The sequence below is a fragment of the Phodopus roborovskii genome, unplaced genomic scaffold, assembly GCF_943737965.1.
Source record: "Phodopus roborovskii unplaced genomic scaffold, PHOROB, whole genome shotgun sequence".
Lineage (NCBI taxonomy): Eukaryota > Metazoa > Chordata > Mammalia > Rodentia > Cricetidae > Phodopus > Phodopus roborovskii.
In genome coordinates, this window is record NW_026125397.1 from 1,224,753 (window position 1) to 1,249,752 (window position 25,000).

Genomic DNA, 25,000 nt, shown 5'->3' on the forward strand with positions numbered 1-25,000 from the left:
TTCCAACTACAAATTGTCTGGTAGAATTTAGAACCAGCTTGTTTATTCCTTTCTCCTTCTTTCCTTCCTTCCTTCCTTCCTTCCTTTCTTCCTCCCTCCCTCTCTCCCTCCCTCCCTTCCTTCCTTCTCTTTCTTTCCTTTTCTTTCTCCTTTCTTTATCTTTCTTTCTCTTCCTCTTCTTTTTAAAGAAAGACTTTATATTTGTGTGTGTGTGTGTGTGTGTGTGTGTGTGTGTGTATGTACGTGTGTGTGTGCATGAGAACACCTTGGAGACCAGAAAGGGGTGTTAGATTTCCTGGAGCTGGAGTTACATGAAGTCATGAACTACTCTAACTTGGGGGACCAGACCCCAGTCCTCTGGAAAAGCAGAAAGCACTCTTAACTTCTGAGCCATCTCTCCAGACCCTTTGAGATAAAATTTACTCCCATTTTGGAATCTTAAGAAAAGTAGTAAAATAATATGTAAAACTGAAATTTCTTCAGCCAATTTTCATGAGGTGCTGGGGACATACATATCCAGTGTATCATGCATGCTAGACACATACTCCACCAATGAACTACCCTGGCCCTTGGTTCTTTGAGACAGGGTCTGTTGCCTCTACCTGGACCAGCAAGGAAACACTACCACGACTCTTCTTCAAGCAGTTTATTCAGGAACCTTGTACATCAGCTTCTGCTCCTCCCAGCCCCAGCAAGCCCTTAAATATGTGCTCACTGCCCAATCAGCTCATGCCACCTGGTGATCCCGGATAGGCCACAGAAGGAGGAAGCACACCAGATCCATCAAGCACTTCCAAATAAGGCTTGTTTACAGCTAAGCTCGGACTACCTGGCATCCAGCCAGGCTCCACCTTGGGGCTGTGGATTCCCACAAGGGTCTCTCTGCATGTGTCTCACACTGGCCTTGAACTTATGTGGTAGGCCTGACAGACCTCGAACTGTCTCCTTCTTCAACCCCAAGTGTTGGGATTACAACTGTACACCACCATGCCCAGTCTCAGCCACCTTTGCAAAGATGGCTCTATGGGTATCTTTGGAATTTTTGTTTCCATCTCAATCCAACTCTGTAGAATCTACTGTTGTATTCCAGAGAGAACAAGGAGAAAACTAGAATGTGAGTAGCTTACAAATTAAACTTCAATTATACATGTTTTATGTTTGTGCCAGTCTGCTCTGCTACCAGACTCGTGTTGAGAGTAATGAATCTTAAGCGAGAGGAACAGAAAATGGCCCAATTATGTTTAAAAAAATCCATGCCTGAGCAACAGAAGGAAGGTTTTGCAGTAATGACACTGGCTCATCACTTCAGACTTAATGTTGCCAAGTAAGAAATCAATGGAGAGAAATAACAACACATAAGGAGAAAATGAACAAAATGTGCTTTGCTCATTTTCTTGTGACAAAGATAGTTTAATCTAAATAATTCATGATGATGCTTTGCAATGTATTACTGAATGTACAGTGTGTGCTTTCAAAACAACATAGCTCAGTACTAGGGGACTCGAATCTCATTTTTTGTTAAATTTCTGATAAGAAGGAAGAAGCAGCTGCCAAAATTATGATGAAAATGCCCGGGAGGATAGTCTGGAGAGGTGGCCTGGAAAGGGCGCATGGGTTTGGCTGAGGTCTTTGTTTTCTAGTTGCCTGGGCAGCATGTCTCATTCTAGCTTCTTGAAAACACTTGTGGCAAGGTAAGGGTCTACTGGGCAGTTATGTATAGACTAAGAAGACATCAGCAGGATGATAGGTACCAACAGCCACCCCAATGTGCTTTTGAATCCAACAATTCATTCTCTAGGAGTTTGTCCTTAATGATTGAAGACACAGCCAAGGACTCAGCTAAGAGATATTCCTGTATGTGTTGTTTCTATAACAAATGCCATGGAAACAAGCTAAATGTCTGGGATAAGTGATGGTATATTTATAAACCTAATAACTCTTCCTAGAAATCAAAACTCTGAGCCGAAAGGGGAATCCATGTGCTAATTTCAAATGCGTAGGAGTACTGGGGGAATATAACAATATTTTAAAGTATAGTCTCTTTCAAAAAAAAAGTAATGCAAAAGTAAATAGAACTTATTGAAATAAACACACATACACACCCCACACACACACACCCGCACACAGAAACACAGACACATTCAAGTTAAGACAGTGAGGAACTGACAGAGATACTCTTGAGAACTGAGTTCTTGAGCTCTGCTTCTATCTCTTGTTGATCCCTGGGGAAGATGCCAGAGGCATGCTGTCAGCTGGGATGCAGGAGTAAAGTTCTAGGAGAGGGATGGGAATCAGAACAGGGGTGGGAATCATGAACCTTGTTAGTAGCATAAGCTCCAAATCAAGGACTGCTGAGTGATCAAGCCTTAAAGCAGACATCTATATTCAGGCTTTCAAAGGCTCAGGGAAGATCATAGAAAAGATAACAGAGAGAGTCCAGGAGCTAGAATATGGGGGTGAGGGTGGGGAATCTTGAAATGCTGTCTTCTGGATTTGATGAGTTTGATGTAACAAACACACAGCTTCTCTGGCTACCTGAACAAGACCTACAGGTATGCGCGCACACACACACACACACACACAGCATGAAGGTAGGAGGGGGTATTTGGAAAGAAGAAGGGGTTAACAGGAGCAGGAGGGTAATGAAACAGAATAATGTGGATGTGAATATGCTCATTGTATACATGTAAGAACTATCAAAAATTAATTTTAAAAAATGTAAAAAGAAAGGCTCACTGAAAATCACCAACCATTATTTATTATAAAACATAAAAATTGCTGAGAAAATAAGAAGCCAATGATTCCCAGGAGAGGGCGCACTTCTGTGTGCTTCACAATCTAGGTCAGCTCTCCTCAGTAGAAGACCACCAGGGAAGGAGGCAAATGAAACAAGGAGAGATGTATCAATTCCGGAACCAGAGAGAGCTGGGGGGAGAGGGGGAAGAGGGGCTCCTCAGACCTAGTTCCCCCAGGTAAGGTCCGCCCCTGTCCCCACCCCAATGGGTGTGGTCAGTGCCACAGGTGAGAACAAAGTGAATAGCTCACTACATAAAATAAGTAAATCTTAAATAAAACAGGAAGGAAAATAGCATGATATGATTGTTGCATTTATGGAACTTACCATCTGGGCAGAAAAAAATCCATAAATAAAAATCTGACAGAAAATTTACCTCAAACATAATAAATCTTCCAGCAAATAAATATACCCTGCTCTGCCATTGTTGAATCAATGGAATCAGCTGACTTGGGAGGTACGGAGGCTTTCCTGAAGGAGCTGAGTGGAGGATAAGCTACCTGGAGAAGAGGGCGGTGGGAAGAAGTCTTTTCTACGCAGAAGGAAAGGTCAAAGTCACAGCAACAAGGCACTGCAAAGAGCTGAAAAGCAGGGACATGGTAAGGGGGAAAAGCTGAGGGCACAGAGATGGCTAAATAGGCAAGAGTGTTATGCAAGGGTCTGAGCTTGGATCCCAGCATCCCTGTTAAAAACTAGACATGGCCACATGCATCCCATTACCCTAGCTCTATTGGAAGTAGAGATGGGAAGATCGCTGGGGGCCTTGTTGGTTCCAGCTCCAGGTTCTCAACGTCGTATGGTTGGGAGTGATGTACACCCACCCACACCCACCCACACCCACACACGCACACACACACACCCACACGCACGCACACACCTACACACGCACACACCCACACGCACGCATGCACACACACCCACATGCACACGCACACACACCCACACGCACGCACACCCACACGCACACATAATAAATAATAATGAAGAAAAACAAAGAGTGGGCTAGTCCCCTTCACAGTCTTGGGGACCAAATGAAGCGGCAAAAGTGTTAAAAGGGCAAATTGGCACCATCACAGTATAACCCTGATTCTGGGTGAAAGGAGCTGAGAATGCAGAGAAGCTCAGTTAGAGGCTGTGGCTGCAGGGCAGGCAGAGCTTGCTAACATGGAGGAGGGTGGATGCTTGGGGTGGAGATGGAGAAAATAGAATAAGCTTTCTAAAGCTTGAGGGTAAGCAGTCCAGTGATGTTTAGATGAAACTGAGTGGCTGACAGTATCAATTATTAAAAGAGAAAGAGAAAATGGTCCCATGTTGCCTACAAAAATCACATTTTAAACAGGTTGATTTGGGGAGATATATAGTTAAGATTCTAAAAATTAAATATCAAGCTGGGCATAGGCAGTGAATGCCTTTAATCCCAGCACTTGGGAGGCAGAGGCAGGCAGATCTCTGTGAGTCCGAGGCCAGCCTGGTCCACAGAGTGAGTTTCAGGACAGCTAAGGCAACCCAAAGAAACTCTGTCTTGAAAAACCAAAACCAGTCAAACAAATAAATAAATATCAAGTAAATAGTTGGGTATAAGATTAGGATAGCACAGGAGATGTCTGGACCAGAAAATAGCAAAAATGTCAAATGAAATCCATAGGTGTGCATTAAGGGGCCTAGGAAAGATGAAGAATGAAAGGAGAAGCAAGGATAAACAGATGGGAGGAATGTCCACATTCATTGAAGTAAAGCCTCTGAAATATTAATATTCTTTAGCATTTTAGGCAAAGGTCACAGGGAACAGGAATGAAGCAGTTGTAGTCAGAAAGCCAGAAGAGAGTCATTCCACAGGATCCACAGGCAAGAGTGTCTGATATTAATGAACGCTGCAGAGAGATCAAGAGAGGTAGAATGGAGGCAAACACCCTCTGGATTCAGCATGTGAACTTGCAAGGAAACATACAGAGCAGCTGAGGGTGTGCTGAGCTGGGGCTAAGACCTGACGCAGAAGAGAAGATGCAAAGGGGTGATGGTCAGGGCTTTAGGGATTTAATTGTTTATTTTCTTTTTTGTTGCTTGTTTATTTATATTTTTATTTTCTGGTTTTGATTTAGGGGAGAATGCCTATTGTTGGTGTGTGAAATCAGCCACACCCACTCACTTACACATTGCCTATAGCCCCACACTATGTTATTGGGGATTCTACAGTCCACAAAACTCAACATACTCAGGTGGAATGTCCTTAACTGGAACACTTAGGACCAGAAGTGTTTTGAATATTGAATCTTTTTCCTTTCAGATTTTAGAATATCTGAATACAAATAATAAAGTTATCTTAGGGATGCAACCCAAATCTAAGCATAACATTTGTTTATATGTCATGTGTGTGCATAGTCTGAAGGTAATTCTATATTGTAAATCATTTTGTGCATGATGTAATATGAAATTTTTCATGTGTGGTGTCATATGAGCACTCAAAATACTTTGGGCTTTGACCAGGTTCAAACCTAACAATATCAACACTGAAAAAAAGAAGTGGACAAAAAGTCCCACTTCTAACCAAGAATCTATTTTCTTTATTTTATTTGGTTTGGTTTTTTGTGACAGGGTTCCTCTGTGTAACAGCTCTAGCTATCCTGGAACTCACTTTGTAGGCCAGGCTGGCCTTCAACTCACAGAGATCTGCCTGCCTCTGCCTCCCAAAGGACACTGGGATTAAAGGAATGTACCACCACCACCTGGCTGCTATTTTCAGCTGATGCCTCCTAGGAAAGAGATTGGTTTTCTACAATGGAGTTTCATTAGGTATATGAACCACATTCCAGGGTAGTCCTCATGCCCCAGAGTAGTTGACCAAGACGAAATGAACTCCATATTTGATTGCTTCTGTGGGCTTTTTGTTCTTTTTGGCTTCTTTTGTCTCAGCAAGTTTTTTGTTTTGTTGTACTATGATTTGAAGTTTGTTGTTGATGTTGTTATTGTTGTTTGAGAGAAAGAACTCGAAGTTGCATAGCTAGGGAGGCAAGGAGGCTCTGGGAGGAGTTGGGGAAGGGAAAACCACAATCAAAATAGGTTGTATTAAAAAAATATTAATAAAAATAAAGAAAAACTGTAGGCTTTGCGGACTGGAGGATCTGAATCTCTCTCTCTCTCTCTCTCTCTCTCTCTCTCTCTCTCTCACACACACACACACACACATACACACACACACACACACACACACAAACTAAAAATAAACCGTTAAAAAATGGTTCTAGAATTTAGAGAAATGTAGATTTGGATTTCGGATTAAGAATGTTCAACCTGTGCTATGTGAATCCTTCCCAAAACACTTTGCTGTGGAGAAATTTAGAGGGTGGGTCCAGAGTGTACAACACAGGTGTAGGAGTTAAATTTTTCCAACCTATATCTTGGTTGCTAGCTTGGCTCCTCTGATAACATATCCTTTTCCTAATTATCAAACAAAATTTGGAGTGGTTAAGTATATTCTCTAAAATTCAAAAGTGAGAATTAAACCCAACTGAATATTGACTTAGTTTTACAATCACAGAATTATTTAAATTTTTAAATAAATGACTAGATGTGATAGATATATCTTAAGGACAAAAATAATTGTTTTTTAAAAGGTTTAGTAAGTTTCAGGAACTATATAGTGTGTGGTGGCAGGCTTTGGTTTATTCTGGGAGTTTTTTGCATACATTATTTTATTATGGAACAAAGAAAGAAAATTAGTTATATTGCTGTCACAGGGAACCAAATTTCCCATTTGAGAGAAGAAAACAGGCCAAGCATATTGGTCCACATTTTTAATTCCACCACTCTGGAGGCAGAGGCAAGTGGATCTCTGTGAGTGTGAAACCAGCTCAATCTACAAAAAAGATTCCAGGACAACCAGAGCTGTTATGCAGAGAAACTGTCAAAAAAAAAAAAAAAAGTAATAATATTAATGGGATGAGAGAGAGAGACAGAGACATAGACAGATAGACAGATGCAATTTTAAAAGGTTAAGAGTTTTGTGGACTTGAAGTTGAGGGAGAGTGGATCTGAACTCATCATGGGCTATGATTCCTTTAAGATATTTTCTTGTTTCACTAAATATCCCAGAAACTATGGGCAACCAAGACAGTTCTGCAGCAACAGCACCTAACTCCAATCCCACCTCCCACCACTAAGCTCCCAGAGCCCTCAAAGGAGCCACTGATCCCAAACCTGAGGTAGAAAAGGACACAATGACCCGGAAGCACCACAGATAGAAATTATAGATTAATTACTAACAAATATTAAATGGCCAAAGAGTTATTTTGAAGAGGCTCTATGGGCTGAGAATAGAACAAATTTCTTACCAAAAAAAAAAAAAAAATCATGAGAATCGACAGATGTACATGCCTATAATCCTAGGAGTCAGAAGAAATGGGAAGATCACTCATGAGATCAGGCTAGCCTGGTGTACATAGTGAGTTCCAGGCTAGCCTGGGCTGCATACTGAGGCCTCATATCAAGCAAAACAACCAACTGAACAAAACAACCTGAAACTAAGTCATACAAAAATATTTCAATTCATAAGTAATTCAGTTCATTAGTAAGCCAAAAAAGTGCTGAATCTTACTTAATCAATAAATATTTTCCAACTTTTAATGACATAATGGACCTATGTGAAGAAAGGCAGATGACAGTCAGAGACATCTGAACACCACCCTTCTGAAGGGGAACCCTAAGAACACATCAGATGTCCTTATCAAAACCAAACAAAACAAACAAAGCAACAACAACAACAAACCAACCTGAATCCAATTAGGTAGGCTCAAACTACTAATTTTCAGAAACTACAGGAGTCTGAAAAATACAATCAGCAAGAGACAAATTGTGGGAAACTCTACAAGTCAAAAGGGAACATTGAGAGAAGGCACCTATACATTTATAGAAATTTAGGAGCTTTTATGTGAATGGGTGTGTTGCCTGCATGTATGTTTGTGTACCATGAACCTTCAGTGCCTGCAGAAGCCAGAAGATGTTATCAAATTCCCTGGGACTAAAGTTACACATAGTTGTAAGCTACTGTATCGGTGCTGGGATTCAAATTTGGGTCCCCTGGAACAGCAGCCAGTGCTCTTAACCGTGCAGCCATTTTTCCAGCCTTGGGAGTCTTATTTAAATTCACCACAAGGTATTAGGTGTATTGTAGTCCACATCAGAACAAATGATAGTGAGATCTTCGCATAAAGATCCCAAAGCAAACCAAAATGAAACCCCCCTTTAAAAAAAATAGAATTTATTTATTTAAAAAAAATATTTTTAAAATAGTAGTCCTGTAGCCCTGGCTACCCTGATATTTGCTATGTTGCTCAGGCTGACCTTAAGCACATGGCCGTCCAACTGTCTCAGTCTTCTGAATGTTGAGTCTTTAAGTGTTCCTCATCACGCCCAGACCAACAGAAATATTTTATTTGTGTATGTGTGTGGCAGGGGAACTTCATATGTGCCACTGTCTGTATGTGACAGTCAGAGGACAACTGTAGGAGTCAGCTCTGTTATTCCATCATGTGGCTCCTGGGGACTGAGCTCAGAGTAGGTTTGTCAGTAAATGCCTATCCCCATTGAGGCATTGTGTTCATCCCTGTTTTAATGATGCCATAAGACAAGCAGAGGGTTGTTTTTTTTTAATTGGGGAAAGGGATCATAAAAAGGGGGAAGGAGAGTGGGGAGATGGCCTATGGAGACAGGAGCAGCAGCAAGAGAGAGGAAAGACAGGGAGAAAGGGGGGAGAGGGGGAGAGAGAGTGTGGAACAGAGAGAAGGATGGGGGTGTGCAGGGCCCTTTAAAAGGAGAACATGGTGAATGTGCACAGGTGGTGCTCTTAGTGGCTGCAGCTGAGCCTGTATCCTGTCAGAACCCCAAGGAAAGGCCAGTACAGATGCCTGAATACTAACAATCCCAATAAATTATTTTTGAAGTAAGAATTTATAAAAATGTTAAGGAAATTTGAACTATGACTAGATATGTAGTGACTAGTGATTATTCATTTTATTAGGTTAATAATGGATTTGTGATTAATTTATTTTTTAAGTTTTTTTTCAAGGATACATATTGGGATATTAATGTATGAAGTGATGGGTCCAGAATTTGCTTAAAATAATCCATGGTATGAATGTTGAGAAAACTGATGAAAGATTGTGGACCAAGAGTTTGTCATTGTCCAAAAAAAAGTTGTTATATGGGAGTTTGTTACAATGTTTGCATAGTTTTGATAACGCTTGTCAATTTCTGTCCACTCAGGCACAGTACTTGAGAGGCTGAGCCAGCTAATGTATATAGCATGACTGGCTCAAAAAAAAAAAAAAAAAAAAAAAAAAAAACTATAGCCAGGTAGCCAGGTGGTGGTGGCCTTTAATCCCCGCACTTGGGAGGCAGAGACAGGTGGATCTCTGTGAGTTTGGCACCAGCCTGGTCTGTAAGAGCTAGTTCCAGGACAGGCTCCAAAAGCTGCACAGTACAATAAAATCTACTCTGCTGACGGCATTGTCCAGTGATTCTTTATGAACAGCATCAGGGGGTGGGGACATGATCGAGACTGGGCATGTGTGCTGGAACCGGAAGCAGCAGGACTGGGGAGCGTTAGGAGAGCTGGAACTTGAATTACTAAAGTGGGGGCATGGCCTGAAAGCGGGGCAGTAAGAAAAGGATCTAGGCAAGGCAGATGCACAGGAAGGAAACTGAGAGAACATGTGTGGTTGACATGGGCACAGCCAGGTTAAGTACCCATTGCCTCAGACCCATGGGAAAATGGCAAAGCCACCCCCATCCCTACCTGGGGTAAGCTCAGAGCCATGGCAAAGCCTTCCTCTGGTTTATGTGCAGATGGCGACTGTGTGTGCAGGAAATGTCCGCCATGGTTCCCCACACACTGCTGTATGTATGGCCTGAGATCAGCTAAACCACCTACTTGGTCAGCTGTATATAATAACCCTGCCTCCTTGATTATCTGTATGTGATAACCCTGCTTCCATGTTTAGCTGTATGCAATGACCCTGCTTCTCTGCTCAACTCTATATAATAAACACACTGGGGGACTTCGGTTTCTCCATCAGAGAACCCAACCAGATCCCAGCATTTCGCTCTCTCTCTCTCCTCTCTCTCTCTCTCTCTCTCTCTCTCTCTCTCTCTCTGTGTGTGTGTGTGTGTGTGTGTGTGTGTGTGTGTGTGTGCGCGCGAGCGTGTCTTTTCTTCATTCCCTCATTGTCCCAGTCAGGCCTGTCTCTGGATCCCAGTTAGACCTTCCAGCCCACGGCTGCAAACAGCAGAACCAATTGACTAGGACAACCAGGAAGACAAAGAACAGACAGGCCAGGGGAACTAGAATGTGAGCAATAGGAATTATTCCCATGTTTTGTTCACTGGTGAACCCTAACTCAACCAGAAATGCATTTGGCCCACAGTGGGTGCTGAGCCATGTGGGGCTAAGTGAAGATGGGCTTTTGCTACCTATCACTTACCCTGTTTTAGGCAAAATAACCTCAATTTATTTTTTAAGATTTTTTAATCACATATATGTATGTGTGTCTGTGTATGTATGTACACGTGAGTATGGTACCTGTGGAAGCTAGAGGCCTAGGGTCCCCTGGAGCTGAAGCTATTTCTATTTTATGATCCATGGTGTCCAGAGAAGCTGACTCCATTTCTAGATCTGAGAAGAACAGAATCAAGGTTACATTACCTTATGTGGCTCAATCTCTTAGCCACAGCAACCACTCAGAAACTATCCTAGTCTAGGGATATGGCTTAGTTAGTAGAATGCTTGTCTAGGATGGTTTCATCCCCAGCACCACATACATGGATATTATGTCACATGCCTTTAGCCTCAGCACTCAAGAGGTAGAGGCAAGGGATTCAGGAGGTGGGGGCCATCTGGGTACTAGCTTGAGATACATAGCATTTGCAGTGGAAGAGGGGTTGTATGGCTTGAACCTATAAGCTAGTCCATTTAGATTAAACCCCAAATAACACACTTTCTTTCCTTATAGACACACTGAGGATGCATAAGCAGCCAAGATAACTGCAGAGCAGGAAAAGGGTTTTATTACAAGGCTTTATTACTGAAATTTGATTTCAACTGCAACCAGATCTATCCCTGGAATTTCCAGTTATATAGGAATAGAATCTCCTTAATTTTTCTCGTCAAGTTTAGCGCCAACTACATAATGAAGCATCTTCTAAAATCACTAAATAGCCTCACTAGTGTAGGATGCAAAACACACTTAGAAAGCCAGATCAGCCAGCATAGTCAGTGGTCCTGCCTCCAGGAAGGAAGGGAAGCAGGCGGCACACAGAGCCTTGGGGCCTAGAGAGCCTACCATGTGTTGTCCTTGGCTGTGTACCAGATCACCTGGGGAACTTGGTGACAACAGTTTCCTCAATCCCATTCCAGGCTTGTTGAGCCAAAGTCTCTATCGAGACTCATGATCTGTGTTTTACAAACTCTGGGCCAGTCTGATGGGACACACTTGTTCAATGTTTGTGAACTTGACTTCCCACTGGTGAGGATGAAGCACTGGGGCAGATTCTGCTGCTGCATCTGAAGTCAAGAACTCGGCACAGAGCACACACATGGTTGTAGGGGAGCGTATGCCTCTGATTAACTACTTAGACTAAGTGTGTGGGTCTGACGGGCCTCCTCATATCTGTGTGATTGCTAAGTGCATCTCCTCAGCCACAATCTGGAGAGTTGAGATGACCAGAAAGACTCTTTTAGACCTCCTAATCAGGGCAGTTTCAAATTCAAGAACCCTATGATGTCATCATGGGGCTGGATTTCTACATTTTAGTTTTGCCATCCTCACACTCTGGCTCTGGTCCTCAGTCTGTCCCTTGAGATGTTTCCCCAAGGACTAATCCTGACACAACAGAGACCACTGTGTGGGAGAGGGCACACACCTGTCCTTCAGACCCAGCTAAAGTTAAGGTTGAAGAAAATACCTGGAGGAGACATTGTTAACATCTCTTGGGAAGAATTACTCTCTACAGGCCTCTCCTCAACCAAACACACCCAAGGATGTTAATCCCATGATGATGAATTTGGTTCAATCCTCACGTGCCTTGGACCCTTGGGCCCTTGGGTGTGGGGTAATCAGCTAGTCCCCAAGCATCTAATACCTGAGGGGAAGGGAATGGGAAAAGAGATACGTGGAATGGCTTGGGTGGGTAAGTAATGAAGTGTGTAAACCTTAGTCAGAAACTGAGAAGAGCAATGAATACTTTCTGCCCCTTTGTTACTCATCTCAGCCCACTCCCCAGTACATCAGAGATACTCCTGGGACTAGTTGTTAGGGTAAAGTGGTTTAGACAAACAAGGTACTTAGTGTATGTGATCATATCCTACATGGTTGTGCGTGATACAGGAGAACTGAGAACTTAAGTGTAAGAACTTGCTTAAGGTATCCACTGCTCCCCCTCCCCCTCCCCCAAACTCAACAGCTTTGGTTTTTGGTTTCTCCTTTCCTTTTAAACTAAGCATTTTTAGTTGGGGAGGGGACTGGAGAGATGGGCTCTGCTTTCCCAAAGGACTGGGTTCCATTCCTAGCACCTATATGGCGGCTCACAACTGTCTGTAACTCTAGTCCCAGGAGATTCAAGCCCCTCCTCTGGCCTCTGAAAGCACTATGTACCATGGTGCACAAACATCCCAACAATGAAGGAGAATATTTTGCCTCAAAGAAACTAGACTGCGAAGAAGGTTGGAAAAAGGCACAGAACACGGGGCCTTAGGGGAGAAAGATACAAAATGTCCCAAACTTCCAGACTCTGCACATGCAGATACAGAAGTTTGAAGCCCAGAGGCACAGCTTGTCTCTGAGCACTGCCTGCCCCATCTGACAGAGCTGTTCTACCCTCTCAGGCTCCTGCGCCTCCTCCTCCATCCATCCATCCGAGCTCTACTGTAAATTTAGTCTTAGCAAAGACCATTGCTAAGTCACTTGATACCTAATCACTCTGGAAATATGATCCCTCATTGCTCTTTAGAGGATGTCTTATCCCCTGGCCTGTCTCTGGCAGGAGCTTGCTAGGTTGGTTTAGACAAAATTCCCTGACCCTGGAGTTTCCTCACAGTGATTTTCCATCCACTCACTCTACTCTGTCCCTTGGCTAGAATTTTTACTTTGCCGCTGTTGTGTTTCAGATCAAGCTGCACCCTTCTCTGGGGGCAAATCCCACAGCAGTGATCCCTCTACCCATTGTCAAGGTCCTAAAAGGCCCGGTTAGACCATCACTGGCTGGTATTTGTTCCTTAACAACTTCCCCATTGCTGCATGGAAATATTTTCCTTTAGAATGGGTTTCTAAACAGAGTGACACATCTGTACTAGGCTCCAAATTAAGGCTGAAGTGCTTTGTCTCTGAAAAACTACAGTTTTCTCTTCACACCACACACATGTGAGCCTTCCCTCACTGAAACCCTTGCAGGGGTCTCGTGGAAAGAGTGGGCGAGCACACTGGCGTGGGCATGGTATTCTTTCTTAAGTAAACAGGGATGCCTATGTTTTCCTGCCCCGCCCCCATCCCTGTGCCCATTCTGCTAGGCTGGAGACAAATGACCAGAGCTGATCTCTCTTGCATGGCTCGTGACCTTCCTTCTTTCTCCTGTCCCTCCCTCCCCCACCTCCTCTCGAAAATATAGTTGCGAGACTGTTGCCCCACCCACCCAGGAAGGCAACAAGTTTAAACTCCTCGGGTCTGGAATGAAAGGCCTTTGTAGGAAATCATTGTTGGCAGCTGGGCAGAAGCAATTTCAAACCGGTCCCACCAGTGCAGCAGGGAGAGCAATTTGAAGCCCTTAGAGGCTCCTCCAAGTGTGACAGATACAAACAGCCCAGCTGCCCTGTGATGTCTGTTGAGTCAACTGTCAGAAGGCAGACAGGCCTGCTGACATGGGAGTGTTATGTCCTGGGGAAATGCACAATGGAGAGATGAAAACACTTCCAGGAGCTTTAGTTAAGAGAAGAACTGTCCAGAAGGATGGCTAGAGAAGCTAAACTAGTGAAAAAAATCTTAGTTATTATAAAATTCCACTTAAGATCATCCTGAAAGTTGACAATGTGGAATAGTAAGTCTTAGATATTTAAATATATCTCATAGCAGTTAGGAATAAAGTTTCAAAGAAACTTTCCTACTGATACTGAAATACCGTGTTTATAAATGTAGCTATCTGAATTAAAACATATTTGGAAAAATCCAAAATAAACATTTAAGACAATGGCCGGAGAGAAAGAAAGGAGTGGAGTTAGGTCTGTGAAGAAGTGGAGGGGCCTGGGAGGAGGTGGGAGAGGAGGAAAGGGTGATCAGAATATGTTGTCTGAAAAAGGTTTTTAAAAAATAGATTGGAAAACAAACACTGGCCTCTGTCATGAGAAAAGTATAAATAGAACAGAGTTTACACACAAGTTCAAACATTCAAGTGTTGTATGCTTCTCTCATTTATTAAGTGTGTGGTTATGGGAGGAGAAAGACCTCAGGGATAAGGAGGGTTCAAAGGAAACACTGAATAAACAACTGAAGTTTGATGGAACTGTTACTGTTAGGGTCATTCATTTTGCTCCTAAACATACTTCATAGTTTTATTCCCCACACCGAGGACTAACCTGTCCTTGACATGCTAGGCAAGCACTCCACTACTATGTCCTCTTATACATATGCTTAAGAGAGATAAAAGGGTCAGAGAAATGGCCACAGGTAAAGGCACTTGCTGCCAAGCCTGACTATGTGAATTCAAATCACTGGGGCCCACAGAATAGAATAAAAGACCAACTCCCACAAGTTGCCGTCTGTCCTTAGGCCATAGCATGTTCATGGCCACACTACCTCCACATATACTAAATAAATGAATCTGACAGACACACAGAAACTAGACATTGGTCTAAAACTTTACTGTACAGAAAAACAAAAAGAAGAAAATAAAAGTACCCCTTAGCTGGGCAATGGTGGCACACACCTTTAGTTCCTGCACTTGGGAAGCAAAGGCAGGCAGATCTCTGTGAGTTTGAGGCCAGCCTGGTCTACAGGGTGAGTTCCAGAATCTCCAGGTCTACACAGAGAAACCTTGTCTCAAAAAACCAGTAAGTAAATAAATGCAAGCACCCCTTTAGAAAAATTTGGATGCAAATGTTCACACGAGCATAATCTTCAAAAGGCCAAAGAAGAAGCAAATCAAATATCTATCAACTGATAACTGGATAAAATAGGACAAGTCCACACAATGGAATATTATTTGACAGGAAGAAAAATGCTAAAGGTGTGTGCTATCAAGTGCATGAGCTTTGACATTTTAATACATGAAAAAAAGCTATAAAAATCAATAAGTTATGTATTACTTGGCTCTATTTATATGGAGAGTCCAGAGGGGGTAACTTTAGAGAGACAGAATGCAGACTTGTTTTTAGGCACATTTGAATGGAGATAGAGGGTGGCTGTTACTGACTAGGAAGGTGCTCTGGGAAGGATGGCAATGTGTCAGACTTAGGCTGCATGATGACCACAACATTCTGTGAATGTTCTAAAAGTATTCACTTGAGTCCTTCACTTGCCAGATAAAGATGTTTTAAGGGAGCTGATTGCATTAATTTGTTCAAAAATGAGTTGAGCTTCTAGAGCTCACTAAAATGAAACACAGCTCTGATTGAGTCTAGCAACCAACCCACAGTGACTCTTTGAAAACAGTTGAGGGACAGGTAAAGTCACCAACTATGGAAGCCTGAGAGGTGTGTGTGTGTGTATGAATAGACAGATTATGTTCAATAACAAAACCACCACTACAAGTTAAAGATGACCTCAGAAGGTCAAATCTAGGAGCTCGGCTTCCTGTGAGATCAGCAGCCCAGAGCATGCTAACAGCTGCATGAACTATGACTCACTCATTGCTCTCTCCTCGAGAAAACAGCTGTTGTCAAACAAAGCAAACAAATTCTACAGAACAGGTTGGTCACACAGTCTTACCCCACAGAAAGAAGACTTCAGGTAGCCTGTTAGGCCTGTGTTACGTGGCCTCAAAAATACCACAAGATCTCTGATGACCTCCAGTGGTGACAACAGAAATTGCTTGGTTTATGGTCCCTGAGACTAGAATGCAATGTACAAAGTAATGAGGGATATGAGATTTGGTCACCTCTTTGGAGACAAATCCTATAAAACCATCCTTAGAGAACCTGCTACTGGCCTAGCTAGGTTCTTAGTCATGTCCACACATACTGAGGGGATTTCTAGAATATATTGGTTAGCCACACATCTTTTAGTACCTCCAATTTCACTTACAAGAGACCATTTCTGTTTAATAAGCCACTGATTGGTCTGATTGTTTCTTTCTTTCTTTTTCTTTTTTTAAAGATTTATTTATTGTGTTTACAATGCTCTGCTTACATGTCTGCTTCAACACCAGAAGAGGGCACCAGACCGGATTACAGATGGCTGTGAGCCACCATGTGGTTGCTGGGAATTGAACTCAGGACCTTTGGAAGAGTAACCAGTGCTCTTAACCTCTGAGCCATCTCTCCAGCCCCCCTGATTGTTTCTTGAGTCTGATGTTTGCTCTGCTAATTGGGAAGTATCTGAGAGTTGTAGAACCATTGTTACCTTCCCAATAAGAGAAGAGAAGCTAATGAAGGGCTGGCTTCTAGAGGTCCTGAGTTCAATTCTCAGCATCCACAGGGCACTTTTACAACAATCTATAATGAGATCTGGTGCCCTCTTCTGGTGTGCAGGCATGTGTACAGACAGAACACTGCATACATAATAAATGAATAAATCTCAAGTGAGAGAAAAAGAGAGCTAATGATCTCTAGAATACTAATTCCTGATCAGAACATTAGCTCCCTGGCTGTGATTTCAACTAACAAATGTCACACTATCTATGCCAAAGGGGAAGGGAGGAATAAGAACAGGAATTCATTAACAATCAACATCTGGTGTATCCTTGTCATAGTGGTAAAGGCCACTAGAATTGTCCCTTCTGACATTTTTTGCATCAATTGTTTAATAATCATTTATGAAATGTCTATCTATGTACCTGGTCCCCATCTGGCATATATTATCTTTCAATACATTCCAAGAAGAACTTAATAGATCAGGAGAACAGACCAAGTCACTGACAAGTGTTTGAAAAAAACGGAACAGCCTCCCATTGGGATGAAGGTGTTAAGTCCCAGGGCTCTGTTTCAGTCTGGAGGAGGAAGCAGGAGCTAGAATCCGTTCATAAACCATAAAATAGCAATTGCCTCATTTTTATAGAGAAAAGAGAAAAACTCCTTAAGGGTTATATAAACATGTCGCCATATTTTATCTTCCTTGAGAACCAATAATTACATCACTATGCTACTTTTACCTTAGCTGCGATTTAGAGCATTGTGAAAGAATTGTGAATAAGAATTCCTGCCGTTGCTTGTTGGTCCAGAGGTCAAACCAGTGACATATGAGAGTAACTCTGTCTTGAAAGAGCTAGAAGAGAGTAAAATGAGATTTCACTATCCCCTTCCATAGGTTCTCAGTTGCTAAGTAGTCTGTCAACTAATAACCTCATAGCTAATGTTTACATCGTTCATGGCAGTTTACAAGCACTTTCATATGGCCTGTAGAGTCCCTGCTTTGGGCTTAAAGTGTTTTTATCCAGGTACCCAGGCAAGCCAGGGCTTGTTGGATGGGCCAGTGGGAACCCCATGGGGTTTGTAATTACAGAGGGGCCCCTGGAGAACAAAGGGCAGCGATGATCCACTGTTCCTGTATTTACCTAGGCTAGTGTGGCCCAGGGCAAGACTCCAATATTTCATCTTGTCTACAAGCCCTACTCACTGAATTGTGGAAGCTGGACCATTTAATACAGATTTGGTTTTCTTTACTTCTAGCTTTGGGGCTGTATATAATGCCCATAAAACTAAAAATGAGTAATTACTACACAATGCCATTGTTAAGCTTTGTCTCCAGGGAGGATATACACCATGAACCAACATCTCTAAAAGCCCTGGTTTCAGCCCAGCCTTGCTTACACAAAGACAAATACAAATTCATTGTCTTTATTCTAGATCAGGCTTTATCCACTACTTATACCTACTCTCCTCCCACTGTGGAAGCAGCTGAGCCCACACAAGCTCTGTCTCCATGAAAACTTGGTGAGACTGCCCTATTGCTCTAGGGTTACATGGAATCATGCACACGATGGAAGATTATATTAAAGAACCATAGGACCATACATGACAGTGCCCTGTCACCTCTCCAAAGCTCCTTCCTTATTTCCCTTCCCCACCACAGTCGCCCAAGATGTTCTGGAGGTGCAGAGTGAGGGGGTGCGGGGGAGTGGGGGACAGATGTGGTTCCTCCCTAGGTAACGGACAGAGCCTTCCTTAGGTGAGGAGACACTCACTTTGAGACATAGGTTAGTTTTTAAAAAAGAAAGACTCAAAATTTAAACTATTTTTCTTTAAAAACAGGACAACATAAGACTCAACATACCCGGTAAAATTCACTTCACCAATTGAACTCATCTCTACCGTAGAATATGGAACTCACCTGTCTGTTCAAGGGCTGGTTGTTAAAGGGAGTCCAGGTGCTGAACCTGGTATGGAAGCTCTCCACCTCCGGGCTTTTCTGAGGAAAACTCCCGAATGACATCTCAGCAAATTACTTTCTTCCACTCCGAAGAACTATTGGTTCACTTTAACAAGTTAAGAAAGCTTAGAAACAACCACAGCATTGTTTTCTCTGTAGGAATTATAGAATCACTATATCCACTAATATATAGGTAAACCATACATAAATTTACAATTCAGATATGTGTATGCATAAACATATGTAAAGTAGACCGCCAAAATGTCCAAGTGTCCATGCACTCCACTTGTTCTGTATTTATATACATGTATCCAGACCTGGATCTAAACAAGAGTTTTTACTTTGCTGGCAAAGTGGAAAGATAAACGTGTTTTTTGGAATCAGAGTTGCTGCAGGCATGCCGGACAAGTATTCTACTGGCTGAGCTACATTCCCAGCTCCAGATTGTTGTGTGATGTTTTACTCTTAGTTTTTTGAAGGGGCCACCACCCAGCATCCAAATAAATACACGAAAGCTTATCCTTAGTTATAAGTGCCCGGCCTTAGCTTGGCTTGTTTCTTGCCAGCTTTTCTTAATCTAAATTATCCCATCTTTGACCTCTGGGCTTTTTTCTTTCTTTAATCTGGTATACCTTTTCTTCTTACTCTACATTTGGCTGTGTGGCTGGGTGGGTGGGTGGGTGGCTGGGTGGTTGGGTGGCTGGGTAGTTGTGTGGCTGAGTGGGTGGGTGGGTGGTTGGTTGGGTGGCTTGGTGGCTGGGTGGCTGGGCGGCTGTGTGGCTGGGTGGTGGGTGGTTGGGTGGGTGGCTGGGTAGTTGTGTGGCTGTGTGGCTGAGTGGCTGGGTGGGTGGGTGGCTGGGTGGCTGGGTGGTTGGTTGGGTGGCTTGGTGGCTGGGTGGCTGGGTGGGTGGTTGGGTGGCTGGGTAGTTGTGTGGCTGTGTGGGTGGGTGGCTGGGTGGCTGGGTGGTTGGGTGGCTGGGTAGTTGTGTGGCTGGGTGGCTGTGTGGCTGTGTGGCTGTGTGGGTGGGTGGGTGGGTGGTTGGGTGGCTGGGTAGTTGTGTGGCTGGGTGGGTGGGTGGGTGGTTGGGTGGCTGGGTAGTTGTGTGGCTGGGTGGCTGGGTGGCTGGCCCCGACATCTTCCTTTCCTTGTTCTCTTGCTGCTCCTCCTCTTCCTCATATTCTCCTTCTATTTATATTCTCTGCCTGCCAGCCCTGCCTGTCCTTGCTCCTGCCTCAATATTGGCCGTTCAGCTCTTTATTAGACCATCAGGTGTTTTAGACAGGCACAGCAATGCAGCTTCACAGAGTTAAACAAATGTAGTATAAACAAAATTCACACACCTTAAAATAATATTCTACCACACCAGAGTTATTCTTAAAATGTAAATTTGACATTATGTCAGATGTACATTATGACATGTACGGCAATATGTCAAATATAATTTGACATCATAAACCAATGTAAACTAAAATACAAAAAGTGTATTTTATGCTTTTGGCATTTATTCATGACACACACACACATACTTTACTAAAGTAGCAATAGAGGGACTTCCTAATCAAAACAAGAGTGTATTTTAAAAATGTATGACAAAGCTGGGCAGTGGTGGTACACCCCTTTAACTCCAGTACTTAGGAAGCAGAGGCAGGTGGATCTCTATGAGTTCAAGGCCAGCCTGGTCTACAGAGCGAGTTCCAGGACAGGTTCCAAAGCAATACAGAGAAATCCTGTCTTGAAAAACAAAAAATCAAAATAAAAACAAAACAAAAACAAACAAACAAAAAACAAAGAGAGAAATGTATGTCAAGTTTGAACTCAACAGTGAAGTGGACCCTTTCCTCTGATTACAATTAGCATCTTTATTTGACATTGTTCTGAGTGTTCTTTGCAGTGCAATAAACCAATAACAGAGAAAAATGAAATTGCCATTTTTGACATACTAAAGAATCAACAGATAACTTGACATGTTTAAAATCTGCTTCTTACAAGGTCAACAGGCAAAATCAATTTTATTTCCATATGCTCACAAATATTTAAAAAAATATATATGTATATATATATGTATTTTTTTCCCTGAGACAAGTTTTCTCTGTGTGACAGTCGTGGCTACTCTGGAACTCTATAAACCAGGTTGGCCTGGAAATCACAGAGATCCACCTGTCTCTGCCTCCCATGCACTAGGATTATATATACCCGGCCTATATTTAAATTTTTTAATGATTTATTATTGTTTTATGTGCACTGATGTTTTGCCTGCATACACATCTGTGTGAGGGTGCCAGGCCCCTTTGAGCTGGAGGTACAGATAGTTGTGAGCTGGCATGTGGGTGCTGGGAACTGAACTGGGTTTTCCAGAGAAGTAGTTGACCACTGAGCCATCTCTCCAGCCCCTCACTCACATTCTTTAAACAACAATGCATCATTTATAAATAACATTTAAAATCTAATTCAAATATGATGGACAAGCATTGCACAAAGACTAAAAACTGTATCAAGACAAATGTTAAGAGATATACATAAGAATGAGTATGTTATAGATGTTGCTTCTCCCAAATTACTCTATTACTCAGTACCAAACCCCAAAAAGTGTTGAACAGCTGATTAGAAAATGTATCTAGAACAGAAAAAGCTAGCTTGGCAGAGAAGAAAGAGTCAGGACTGCAGCACACCTGTCTATTCTAAAGTTAGGGGACTAAGCATATGAGATTTTGGCCCAAGAATAGCCAAGACAAGGGAAGCCCAGAAGCCGAGCCATGTGTGCATGGGCACTTGATTTCTAACAAAGGTGGCACTTCAATTACTGGGCTGTGGCTCCAGCCAGCAGCACACGGAGTAGGACAACTACCCAGATCACCCAGCTCATCACCTGAATCAGGAAAGTATATATAGCAGGTCTCCTGCTTCTGCCTCCCAAATGAATTCTTTTCTTGTTCCCGCATTTTATAGTCATCTGAAGAGTACTTCTACAAGATATTAGTAGGTGTTTCCTCAGAAACAGAATCTGTGATTAACATGATTAGGAAATAATAACTGACCAGAATTAATGTTTCTTTCATTGCACAATGCTTTAGAAGCTTTGACATGGTGGTTTTACAGTGAATCTGTTAGAAGAAATAATATATAGCAGCATTTCCCCCATTTACTATGACACGGCACTCACTAGCGTGTGTGTTATATCATGGAATTATCAATTCTAGCATATTATTTCCCAGTCAGTGGCTGACAGTAACAAACACTGATTACCTCCTGGTGTCAGGGGGTTACAAGCCCAGGTGCAACTTGGCCAGGCCTTCAGTTTAGGGCCTCTCAGTACTAGCGTCAACTAGAGATTAGTCATCCAAGGCTGGATTAGGAGAAAGTCCCTTCCAAGCTCATGCAAGTGGTGCTGAGCCCATCTCTGATGCCTGTAGCCTGAATATGGGGGGTGTGATTGGCATCTGCTGTAGTTTGGATCTTGAAGGTCTCTCCAAAAGGCCCACACATTAAAGACATGGCACCCAGAATGCAGCTACCACTGGTGGTGCTTAAAGAGGCAGGGCTTTGCAGAGGTACAGACTCATGAGAAGTCTTTAGGTCATTGGTGACAAATCACTGAGGAAGATTGTGGGACCTCAGTTTCCTTATTTTCTTCATTCTCCTTTGCATTCTGCCACACACTCCCACAACGATATGCTATTCACCAAAGGCCCAAAGCAGCAGGGCTAACGTCAGGAACCAAACCCTTTGAAACTGTGCTCCCAAATAACAGTCTTTAGAAGTTGTCTCGGGTATGTGTTACAGGGACAGATAGCTGATTAGCATAGCCTATGAGCTAACTGCTGTGGACAGTGTCAGGTGTGGACATGATAGTAAAAGCCCCGTTGAGAGCCACTGGAGGTCTGGTAGAGAGAGATCTCCCATTCTGGTGACCAGAATGAACGCTGTACTTAGCAAGTGTGAGTAGAGAGGAAAAGCTGTTGTGTTTGTCTTGTTTCCTTGTATTTTCTTGGAACAATCAAGACGAAATGGCTGGGCAACATCAGTGGCCTCACTGTTGGAATAAACCAGAAATCTGTGTCGTCAGTTCACTGTGTCCCTGAGTGATCTGTTTTATAGCTGGAGAGATGCAGAGTGGGCTGGTCCTGCTCCACTCCTACAGAGGAAACATCTTAGAATATCATAAACATAATGTGTTTGTTGGGGGAAGATGGCTCAGCTGATCTGTTTGCAACTCTTGGGGAGTTCAGTTCCAACCACCCACGTGGGGTACCTCACTGTCACTCCAGCTCTCTTCTGGGCTGTGTGGGCACCCTAGTGCTTGCATGTACACACACACACACACACACACACACACACACACACACACACACACACATTTTTGTTGTTGAGACACAGTGTCCTTACATAACACTGGCTGTTCTGGAACTCACTTTGTAGATCAGGCTGGCCTCAAACTTAAAGAGATCCACCTACTTCTGCTTCCCAAGTGTTGAGATTAAAAGGATGTGCCACCATGCCCTGCCCATACAATATTTTTTTAAAATGGTATTCCTTGGTAGAGAGGTGATTGCATTTGCTTACACAAGCAAACTGGGAGATGCTTCATTTAGTATCTAAAATGTAATTCCTTCAAAAACATCTTCTAAAAAAAGGTTGTCAAGAACTGTAACACACAAAAATATGAGGGTAACCAGTGAAAAACCAGAAGAGAAAGACAATCCCTGTCAAGTTCACTTGTCTACATTTTGAGCACAATTTAATATAAGCACAAGCCAGTATGTATATTAAATATGCAAGAAAATACTAGATAATAGAACGATCGGATGTTTTGAAGAAATCTGTGCATTGAAGCACTGTTGTGTATAGAAAACACAGTAATCCCTGGGGATGTCCTTCAGTAGGTTGAATGCTTGCTCAGCATGCATGAAACCCTGGATTCCATCCTTAACCCCATATAAAGGGGTGTGGTGCCACACATGTGTAACCAGTCCTGGGAGGTAAGGCAGGTGGATCAGTAGTTAAAAGTCATCCTTAGCTACACAATGAGTTAGAGGCCAGCCTGAGCTACTTTAGATCCTCTCCTCCTCTCCCTCTGTCTGTCTGTCTGTCTGTCTGTCTCTCTCTCTCTCTCTCTCACACACACACACACACAGAGAGAGAGAGAGAGAGAGAGAGTGTAGGGAGGGAGAGAAATTAAGAAAAAATTATATCTTGCTGGTATTTTAAATGCTAGATATGCTTACTGTTTTAAAGCTACAAAATCAAAGCAAGAAGTAACTGCAATATTTAAATTCATTCAAGAAACATAGCACATTGTTGTTGCCCTAATTGTTTTTACTTCCTCCGCTTCTGTTCCCTCCCCCCAAATTAGTGAATTTAGAATACAATTTTGAGGCTCCTGAACAACACACAAATTAAGTTTCTGAGGATAGACTGCCACAGGTGGAATGTGCAAACCACTGCGTGAATTGTATGAACTCGAACACAGGAAATTGTACTGATATTTAGAACAATGTTTATTAATAAGCACGCCACCAGTACTCCTCAAAAGGTAAACACTTAGCAATATGTCATAATTTTCATCATATTCATAAAATCATAGCATATGAAATATTAGAAACACAAGCTAGTCACTGTAGTCTTGGCCTCTTCTTTATTAGCCCTACAGCCCCGCCCCACATCTTTGGAGTCCAGAGTAGCAAATAGAACAAAATGAGAAAGCCACAGGACGAGAGCTAGCCTGAGCCAATCTGGAGTGCTGTGAAAAACTAATGTTCTAAAGTCCTGGAGCACGTCCTTCTACCCCAGGATTGTTCTGGAGGAGGGAAGACTTTAGTTGCCACAGCCCAACTCAAATCTGATCCTGCTGGGGGGCCTCCAAGACCATGGGACACTGCTCAAGGTTTTTCCAGAGGCCCCAAGAAAAAGACATCACCAAGAAGGTAGGGAGGGTTTTTACCTCTGAGAAGAGGCCAAGGGGCTGAGCACGGTTGCAGCTGTCTCCTCTCCGCACTGTGCTGTGAAAAGGAGAGATCACAGTCTGCAGAGGAAGGCGGGGCAGGGACAGCCCCATCTCCATAGGGATGACAACACAGGCCGGCCACCAAACCCCACAGGACCCATGATGTCCCTGCTCAATGCCGCGCTCCAGTGGCCAACCTCGGACTTCGCTGCAGAAGGGCTCTTACAAGGTCTCCTTCCCTTGGTTTTCTGGACTCAAGTTCTAGGTGGCTTTCTTTTGTTGGCGGTGGGAGGCGGTTGCTTCTGGATGGATCTCTAGGGTCTCAAAAGTTGCTGGAAGGAGACACAAAGCTGCGGTCTGCCAAGAAAGGCTTAGATGCTGATGCGAAGTTTGCTTAGCTTTACATAAGCCAGTAATGTTGAAGTCCTGTGAAAAGTGGCCTTTCTTAGCCTTTCTCCTGATCATCTGTAGCAAATACTCAAGACATTTTAGAGTTCTCGTTTGTTTGTTTTACCAGTATTAGTTATGCAGGCGTTAGAAAGACACATGGACATCAACATGTTTCTAACTGCTTTGATCAAAATGCCTTTGTTTATTGTGACGTCTCACTCTCTACACCTCTCCTTTTGTATTTAACAAGGAAATATTTCACAGTACAATATAGGAAAGTTACCAACCCTAAGTATAGTAGGGTTAAACAA

General features: G+C 42.9%; 1 protein-coding gene across 1 annotated transcript in view; it reads right to left on the reverse strand.

Moving 5' to 3' along the window:
- Ect2l (epithelial cell transforming 2 like) overlaps positions 1-18,574 on the reverse strand; it is a 69,044-nt gene extending 50,470 nt beyond the window's left edge. Inside the window, exons 1-2 of the mRNA XM_051175343.1 lie at positions 18,319-18,574; positions 17,141-17,253 (exon numbers count right to left, since the gene is read on the reverse strand). Coding sequence (XP_051031300.1) covers positions 17,141-17,253; positions 18,319-18,420 — 215 coding nt within the window. The 5' untranslated portion in view covers positions 18,421-18,574. The remainder of the gene's footprint in view (positions 1-17,140; positions 17,254-18,318) is intronic.
- Positions 18,575-25,000: the final 6,426 nt, after the last annotated feature.